At 36.7% G+C, this 10,367-nt stretch overlaps 1 protein-coding gene across 1 annotated transcript; it reads left to right on the top strand.

The window, feature by feature from the left end:
- Positions 1 to 7,044: 7,044 nt before the first annotated feature.
- On the top strand, positions 7,045 to 8,073 carry LOC136245270 (zinc finger BED domain-containing protein 4-like). Its single transcript, XM_066036759.1, has one exon. It carries the CDS (start codon positions 7,045 to 7,047, stop codon positions 8,071 to 8,073), a length of 1,029 nt encoding a protein of 342 aa, XP_065892831.1.
- The last annotated feature ends 2,294 nt before the right edge of the window (positions 8,074 to 10,367 follow it).

A 10,367-nucleotide genomic window follows, 5' to 3' on the forward strand; every position in this document is an offset into this window, starting at 1 on the left:
ATTCAGCTACAAATAAATCACCCTGTAGAGAGAACAGCTAGAAGAAGTTACCTTGTTGATAGTTCAGCTACAAACAAATCACCCTGTAGAGAGATCAGTTAGAAGAAGTTACCTTGAAGAGTGTTCAGTTACAAAGAAACCACCATGGACAGTTCTGTAATAAATATATGTATTATATATATAATTCCTGTGGTAAAGAAAAAAAGATAGGTTAAAATAGTCCCAAAGCAGGCCATAGGCCGGCTTTGGGGTATACAAATACAAAAAGAAGTGAAGTCTAATCCAAAACAGCCAAGCTGTAAAAAAGTGTGCGGCCCTCAAAAAGGGTATGGTGAAAAAAGATGTGAAATCCAAGGTGGCGGCCAAGAAATGGCTGTGATGGTAGGTTAATGGTAAAAATTTTAATAACAACAATTCAGGTGAATTTTGGTGCCGCTTGGTCAATTGGCACAAAATTCACCTGATTTGTCGTTATTAAAATTTTTACCATTAACCTACCATCACAGCCATTTCTTTGCCGCCACCTTGGATTTCACATCTTTTTTCACCATAACCTTTTTGAGGGCCGCACACTTTTTTTACAGCTAGGCTGTTTTGGATTAGATATCAGCAACATGTACAAAACTGATGGGCTGTAATAGTAGCTTTGTGCAGTGTAAATCCGTTAGTATGATTTTGTGTGTTAAAGTCATTAACAGTAGCCCACGCTTGGTGGCGCACAACCCAATGTGGTGCTGTGTTGTGGTTGGTTGTAAGGGTAATAGCATGATGAGGGAGTCGGTGAAAGTGACCCACTATACTCCTACAAATAATTGTTATGTCAGCTATAGCTCTTTGAGACAATAACCCAACCAGCTCTAGTGAGTGAGCAAAACAACCGAAGTGTGCCAAGGAAGCATCTTGCATAGCCTTCACCATGTTGCTCCTGACATTTTTTTACATTTTCTGGACTTTTTGGTTAACACATTTTGTTGAAATATTACAAAGTCATTTTGTTGGATACCGCCAAAGAGATGACTTGAAAATCAGTCTGTGTATAGGTAACCATCAGAGCTCAAACCTTTTGTGGTTTAAATAAAATCTAAGTAAGAATTACAGAGTTACAGGAAAAAGCAACATAATGTAACACTGCTTGGGTCAAAATACTCTAATAGAACAGTCACAAAGTTGCAAAAAGTGCACAAAAACTGTCGACAGTTCGAACCAGGGACCTAACTCCTAACTCCCAAGGTTAAACCTTTAACAGTATTGAACCATTCTTTTCATCTGTTCAGCTAACTTAATTTCTACCTTACAAGTAGAAGAAAAAATAAGAATTTTAAGTTGATAAGGAATCAAAGCATAAAGTAGTTAAACAAGGGAATACTAAAAGTGGTGAAACAAGGATGATTGCCTATACCTGCAGATACACTAGTGGACATTAAATCCCTCTTTCAATCAATAACTATTGGGAAATAAACGTCCACTAGTCTTAGTATATCTGCAGGAGGTATAGGCAACCTTCTTTGTTTCACCACTTTTTAGCAATTCTTTGTGTCACTACTTTCCATTTTTGATTCCCAATCCAACTTAAAATTCCAGTGTGTGGAATAACTTTTCAGACATACATATACTAACATACTGTCAGAACATTGTGAAAGTTGAATGGAATCAAACAATTTTACCAAATGCTACCAGATCTGCGAAAACAGGACACAATCGCATTTTTTCGAATTCCTGTTTATTAAATATTTATAATCTACCTAGCCAAGCGTACCCTCTGGCAAAGTTTCAGCTTCATTTGCTAATACCTTTGGGAGTTACAGCCCTACAAAGTAGCAACAACAGAAAAATCAATTTGTACAGCAAGTATAGGGAAAATAAATTACAGGCGCTTACAAAAACTGCTGTAACTTACCAACGGGTTGAGGTACGGGCTAACGTTTTCACCATCGTGTTTGCCACGAATCAATTACTGGGTAAGTTTTTCCTTTACTCACTCTTCTTCATTGCAGACAAAGGCAAAATTCATGAAGAAAAATCAGTCGCGTACGATCGCTTTGAAATGATGTAAACAAACGCTCATAACTTACGTATCCTTGGATCTACTGCAATGAAACAAAGATTTTCCAACTCCTCTTGAGCAGGTGAATAAGATGATATCCAGATTTTTATTGTTAGTCCTTTGCTTCACTAAGAAAGGTTAAAAAATTTTACGGAATTTTTTCAATGATACGCAAGCATTTCACCCTATGTATTAAATGCTTTATACTGTAAATTTAGGCTAGTTCGATTATGTCCCTTTTTTGCAGATCCAGTCACAAATCTTTAAACTTTTGTTGTTTCTCCTTTCCTGTGTTTTACCAACTTGGATGTCTGCCAATCATTGGAGCCACCTATGTACTGTAGAGCTGATTACTAATCAATCATTCACAGACATTGATACTACAGTATTTTAAACAGTCACATAAAAGAGCTTCTATTTTGGTCTTCACCATCCTTCTTGTGCTGAAATGTCAAGGTTGTGATTCAGTAGTCATGATCAGTCATTTTTTGCATCAGTAAGACAGTACTCTAGCTCGATCATTAGCTAGTATCAGTAGCTAGTATCAGTAGGCTGGCTACTGTACACATCTCCCGGGTCGATATCAGAATTGAAACCAGGTTATAGAATATCTGGCATGATTGGATTATAAGTGAAATGGATAAATTAGTGGAAGTGTATTGGCCTAGTCCAGCTCAGTGGCGTAGCTACCATTTATTTATAAGGCAACCGAGGCAGCTGCCTTGTAAAAAAATGCTCAATAATTCAGGCTGAGCAGGTCTGAGTTTTGGCACACTGAATTTTCTACTCAAATATTACTACTAGACAGCATTACTGTACCACACATAATAGAGTCTATGGCTGTAGTAAGCAGGGCCAGAGCCCATGGTAACACAGTCCGGCATTGGTTGGACCACTTTTCAGTTTGCATGAAAAGATTAAGATACTCTAATACAGCAGTCATCGTAATATACTCTAATAGAGCATTCAATACAGATTATAGCCACTGCTCCCATTACAGTGCTTGGTCTAAATCATTTACACTATGTATGTTAATTGTCTTTAAATTACTTTTCAAACTGAGTTCTAGTGAGACAACTGCATGGCATTACATTGAGTTAATTGATCATGCATATCAGGCATTAGCAGTTACAATTAAAAAAAATAGCCCCACATGCCATTTCAAAGCATATATTTTCAAGCCCCCCTACTCCCTAGCTTGACATGCTTAGCATATGTAGTTGAGTATCACATGAAAGAGATAGCTACATAATTTCTAACTTAAATATCACATCAGATCAATAAAAGTATAGTGTGCATGACGATGACCTCCATTGCAGTCCATCAATGGCCTAACCACCCAAAATATCTTTGGCAGGGTAAGTCAGTTTTTTATGTTGAGTATATTGAAGCACACCATTAATTAACTAAACTGGAGCATTACTTATGACACGTAGAAAAACAACTTATTTATTGGAATTTTCTACTGACTGACTGACCGATGCCTTGATACAAGTGTAACTTGATAATGGCTAAGGCTATGGACTTGATTTTTTCACTGTTTGACATCGCTTTGGCCCGACAGGTGCCTTTTGGCATACTGCATTACGTACAGTGCATTCTTCATGGTGTCCTCCTTTGTATCCCATTCATCTTTGCTGACAGCGAAAAGTGCCAATTTGGCGGTAGCACGTGATGGCTTCCCTTCGTAACGGAAATCATTCGTATTCTTCATAGTGGCTATTTTGATAGCAGAGGTACTGTTCAAACAGTTCTTGATTCGTACTGCTGTGTAACGGGTTGAACATAACCGACAAAGAAGTGTAATGGATACTTTACTTTTCAGACAATAATTGTATAACTGCGGTGTGCGGCACCATTTCTTTCTTTCGGTATGCGTGGATTGCAGAGATGCTTTTCGAACAGTTCTTAATTCGAAATGCTGCGTAACGCATTGAACCTAGCTGACAACGAAGCATAATGGATACTTCACTTTTCAGACGATAATTGGGATGCACGGTGCCATTTCAGATGCGGTATGTGTGGGCTCACCAGTCATAATAATTATTTACAAAAAAGTTAACAAACAAGTACATGGAAAAATTTAGAATATTCAACTAGAGTAGGGACCATAGCACATCAATAAAAGTACTGAAACAAGCTGCAATAGTGCATGATAGTAAAACAATAAGAACCCTACTGTGCTCAAGATACCATAATGGAAATGCACAGTAGGGATATAACACTTCTTATTGTTTTACTGTGATTTAATATCGTGCACTACTCCAGCTTGTTTCAGTACATTTTATATATGTGCTATGGTCCCTACTCTAGTTGAAAATTCCTGTGTACTTGTAGATATAAAGAATAGTAAAGCTAAACTACAAAAGGAAATGGGTGTGAGGGAGATGACAACTAATACCCTTTTCATATGGTCACTTTAAAAATCATAACCGAGCTACAAAGCAGTAGGGTTGAACTTAGTTTATGGCTTCAAAAGCAAGTTGCGGTTTTTAATGAATACATAACATGCATAGGAGACAATTATCATTCAATGAATACCATCATGTGATGATTGCTTGTGAACAGAAACTGGGTTGAACCTGGGTTGAATGTGGGTTATTCTGCCAGGTTGAACCCATCTTGGGTGGCCACATGAAAAGGGTGATAATTAATGAAGATTGGAGATTTTCAAACACTTTACAAGGCATTGATATTTGGTTTAGACAGAAATGTGAGGATGTGTCTGTAAACAGTAGTTTGTTCCAAGAAAAGGCCAAGAGTCGAGCGATTGTGTCCAGACACTTCTACTCCTTTTTGTACAAGCAGTGGTTTTAAATGGTGATTTTGTAAACACCATAATCCTCTAAGCATAACCATGTAAGGCGAACAGGGAACAGCGGATATTGTCGTTGCGTGCGAGTTTAAATATGATTTTGAACGGTGTTGGCTGAGTATTCTACAGAGCAGTTATTTGATTGTGAGGCCTACAGTATTGCTTATCATCATTGTTAGCTTGTCAGAGAAAATAGCTAAAAGGGAGTGAAAATGTAACGATAAAGTGACAATCTGTGCATGCAAAAATGTAACTGGTACAGTTAAGTTACCACTGCTGTTTATGGGGAAGTCAGCCAGGCCACTTGCTTCACACGCTACGCACTCAGACTTTGGGCATACAATTCTGGCAAATCACTCGTGCCCATATTACAACTATAAATTGTACACTACTTGGTTGAATTTTACAACAGACAATTTATTTCAAGACAGTTACATTCTAGCATCTAGCATTATAACATGACTCACTCCCTGAATATCCACATCACAATGATCAGCATGTAGTCAACAGATGTCACATAAAAGAAAATACAACAAATAATTGTACACTACTTGGTTGAATTTTACAACAGACAATTTATTTCAAGACAGTTACATTCTAGCATCTAGCATTATAACATGACTCACGGTCTGAATATCCACATCACAATGATCGGCATGTAGTCAACAGATGTCACATAAAAGAAAATACAACAAATAATTGTACACTACTTGGTTGAATTTTACAACAGACAATTTATTTCAAGACAGTTACATTCTAGCATCTAGCATTTTAACATGACTCACGGTCTGAATATCCACATCACAATGATCAGCATGTAGTCAACAGATGTCACATAAAAGAAAATACAACAAATAATTGTACACTACTTGGTTGAAGTTTACAACAGACAATTTATTTCAAGACAGTTACATTCTAGCATCTAGCATTATAACATGACTCACGGTCTGAATATCCACATCACAATGATCAGCATGTAGTCAACAGATGTCACATAAAAGAAAATACAACAAATAATTGTACACTACTTGGTTGAATTTTACAACAGACAATTTATTTCAAGACAGTTACATTCTAGCATCTAGCATTATAACATGACTCACTCCCTGAATATCCACATCACAATGATCAGCATGTAGTCAACAGATGTCACATAAAAGAAAATATAACAAATAATTGTACACTACTTGGTTGAATTTTACAACAGACAATTTATTTCAAGACAGTTACGTTCTAGCATCTAGCATTATAACATGACTCACATTCTGAATATCAACATCACAATGATCAGCATGTAGTCAACAGATGTCACATAAAAGAAAATACAACAAATAATTGTACACTACTTCGTTGAATTTTACAACAGACAATTTATTTCAAGACAGTTACATTCTAGCATCTAGCATTATAACATGACTCACGGTCTGAATATCCACATCACAATGATCAGCATGTAGTCAACAGATGTCACATAAAAGAAAATACAACAAATAATTGTCAACTACTTGTTACAACAGACAATTTATTTCAAGACAGTTACATTCTAGCATCTAGCATTATAACAATGATCAGCATGTAGTCAACAGATGTCACATAAAAGAAAATACAACAAATAATTGTACACTACTTGGTTGAATTTTACAACAGACAATTTATTTCAAGACAGTTACATTCTAGCATCTAGCATTATAACATGACTCACAAACTGAATATCCACATCACAATGATCAGAATGTAGTCAACAGATGTCACATAAAAGAAAATACAACAAATAATTGTACACTACTTCGTTGAATTTTACAACAGACAATTTATTTCAAGACATTTACATTCTAGCATCTAGCATTATAACATGACTCACCAACTGAATATCCACATCACAGTGATCAGCATGTAGTCAACAGATGTCACATAAAAGAAAATACAGCAAATAATTGTACACTACTTGGTTGAATTTTACAACAGACAATTTATTTCAAGACAGTTACATTCTAACATCTAGCATTATAACTAGAGTTGCACCGATAATCGGATCGGTTATCGGAAAACCCGATTATCGGCACTAAATTAGCGCATCGGTATCGGATTAAATTGTACTGTATGAGCCGATACAGTATATGCACACGTGATTTACGCACGCCCGGATACATTGTAATTTGCTATTGTTCTCGATTGTTCTGTGAAAATGGCGACCAGCGAGAGAAAAACGTCTGTTATATGGAAATTCTTTTCCGTCGCTGAGGATAGCAAGTTTGCCGTGTGTGGCAAATGCCAGGTGTGTGTTGCAAGGGGTGGCACCACAACGAAGTCGTTCACTACCAGTAATCTCGTGCAACATTTGCAAACTAATCATCCAGAAGTCTACAAAGAGTATTCAGAAAAAAAGGTAAACCAAGAGCCTAAACAGCCGAAAGAAACAAGAAAAAGATCACTACACCGACAACTTTCCTTAACGGAAACTCAAGAGCTAACGAAAGTTTGGGATATCAATAATCACAAAGCTCAACGTGTTCACCGTAAAATTGGCGAAATGATCACCGTCGATTGTCAACCACTCTCAGTAGTAGAAGATGTTGGATTTAAGCAAGTCTTAAGAACACTTGAACCCCGCTATCAGTGTCCTAGCAGGAATTACTATACAGAAACCGTCATTCCAAAGATCTACAAAGGTATGAAAGCTGAGGTTCTGAAGCTCATTAACAATGGTGACAGTGCTGATGCTACTCAATGTCGTGCTAATGAACTCATGGATAGAAACTATGTAAGTTTCACTACAGATGCCTGGAGTTCCAGCGTTAATGACACCGCATTGCTCAGTTTGACAGCACATTGGATTAATAGTGATTTTAAGAGAAATTTTGTCATTTTGAATGCACACTGCCTAACAGAGTCCCACACAGGTGAATACATTGCTGCACAAATTCACAGCATGTTGAAGGAATGGGACATACTTCCAGAAAGAGTTCATGTGGTTGTCACTGATAACGCAAGTAACATGACAAAAGCCATGCGTGATGCATCACTCCCACAGTTTGGATGCTTTGCCCATTCTTTGCAGCTTGTGATTAATAATAGCTTACTATCTCAGAGAGCAGTCAGTGACATGATTGCTGTATGCAAGAGCATTGTAGGACATTTTCATAGGTCCTCGAATGCTGCACATAATCTTAAAAGGATACAAGAAAGCCTGGACATTCCACAACACAAGCTATAGCAAGACATAGCAACACGGTGGAATTCAACATTTTATATGTTACAGTCAATACAGGAGCAAAAGATGGCTCTAGCAGCTTATGCTGCTGAAAATAGTGGTGTCCACCAACTTTCATCGAACCAGCTAGATGTTTTGAGAAAGTGCATTGAAATTTTGAGTCCTATTGAAGAGATTACCAGATCTATTTCTGCAGACCTTGCGTCAATCTCTGTTATCATTCCATACATAAGAATTTTGACGAAGACACTAGAAAAAAACACTGATGATGTTGGAATCCGTGGAATGAAGACTGAACTACTACACTCATTAAAATCACGTTTCACTGGTATTGAGGAAAACAAACTTCTATGTTTGGCCACTATTCTAGACCCCCGTTTTAAACAGAATTTTTTTCGGGTAACATCATTAAGGCAACAATCAAGGAAATACTTTTGGATGAAATGTCTTTGCTTAGTGATGGTTCAAACAACACTACTGATTCTGAAGTTGAAGGACCAAGTGGATCACAAAGACTTTGTCCTCTGAAAAGTACTATTCTTTTGGATGTCTTTACTGAAATTGTAGATGACAGTAGTGAGGACCATTCTGCAACTACCAATGAAGTGGACAGATATTTAAGTGTGCCCATAATTGACTTCAAAACAGGCGACCCTTATTTGTAGTGGTCGCAGCACACTCAAGAGTTCCCAATTCTTTCTAAATTAGCTCGTCGTTATTTGGCTGCACCTGCTACTTCAGTGCCATCAGAGCGCCTCTTTTCAGCTGCTGGAGAGCTACATGATGAGAAAAGGAATAGAATTTCACCAGAATTATCACAGGAACTTTTGTTTATTCAAAACAATTTTGTTTTAGTGGGGACAAACTATGCATTCTAAACGTTTTGTTAGTAAACTAAATATTGTATGCCTTTTCAGTTTTGTTGGTGACATATTATTTTATTACTACAGTAAATATAGTTATGATATATCGGATCGGCTAGTGACATCAGCACTAAAAGATTCTCATTTATCGGCTATCGGAACATCGGCTAATATCTTACATCGGTGCAACTCTAATTATAACATGACTCACCGTCTGAATATCCACATCACAATGATCAGCATGTAGTCAACAGATGTCACATAAAAGAAAATACAACAAATAATTGTACACTACTTGGTTGAATTTTACAACAGACAATTTATTTCAAGACAGTTACATTCTAGCATCTAGCATTATAACATGACTCAAAAACTGAATATCCACATCACAATGATCAGCATGTAGTTAACAGTTGTCACACAAAAGAAAATACAACAAATAATTGTACACTACTTGGTTGAATTTTACAACAGACAATTTATTCAAGACAGTTACATTCTAGCATCTAGCATTATAACATGACTCACATTCTGAATATCCACATCACAATGATCAGCACGTAGTCAACAGATGTCACATAAAAGAAAATACAACAAATAATTGTACACTACTTGGTTGAATTTTACAACAGACAATTTATTTCAAGACAGTTACATTCTAGCATCTAGCATTATACATTATAACATGACTCACGGTCTGAATATCCACATCACAATGATCAGCATGTAGTCAACAGATGTCACATAAAAGAAAATACAACAAATAATTGTACACTACTTCGTTGAATTTTACAACAGACAATTTATTTCAAGACAGTTACATTCTAGCATCTAGCATTATAACATGACTAACGTTCTGAATATCCACATCACAACGATCAGCATGTAGTCAACAGATGTCACATAAAAGAAAATACAACAAATAATTGTACACTACTTGGTTGAATTTTACAACAGACAATTTATTACAAGACAGTTACATTCTAGCATCTAGCATTATAACATGACTCACGTTCTGAATATCCACATCACAATGATCAGCATGTAGTCAACAGATGTCACATAAAAAAGAAAATACAACAAATAAATGTAACACTTTCATACCTCAGATCAAAGGAATTCCAGTGGATACATTTGCTATGTACACCTCAACACAGGGAGACATCTAAATGTACACAGGTGTACATCGAAATGTATCCTGGTGTACATTGAAATGTATCCTGGTGTATGTTGAAATGTATCCCGGGAAAGTGGTTGCACTTCTAAAAGAGCAAGCCACTTTCATCAAAGCAAGTATGGCCTTGATGTGGATGAGGTAGTGGTACAACCGTCTGTTATATACAAGCTACGATCGAAATCGGTCGTGGGAATAAATCAATGCTCACATGATGATTACCACAAATTGAAGTGTTGCCAGAAGCAGCAGTCAAATGA

Source organism: Dysidea avara, chromosome 15, assembly GCF_963678975.1.
Source record: "Dysidea avara chromosome 15, odDysAvar1.4, whole genome shotgun sequence".
Taxonomy (NCBI): Eukaryota; Metazoa; Porifera; class Demospongiae; order Dictyoceratida; family Dysideidae; genus Dysidea; species Dysidea avara.

Coding starts and splice junctions, on each gene's coding strand:
- LOC136245270 (XM_066036759.1), top strand. CDS start 7,045: ATGGCGACCAGCGAGAGAAAAACGTCTGTTATATGGAAATTCTTTTCC.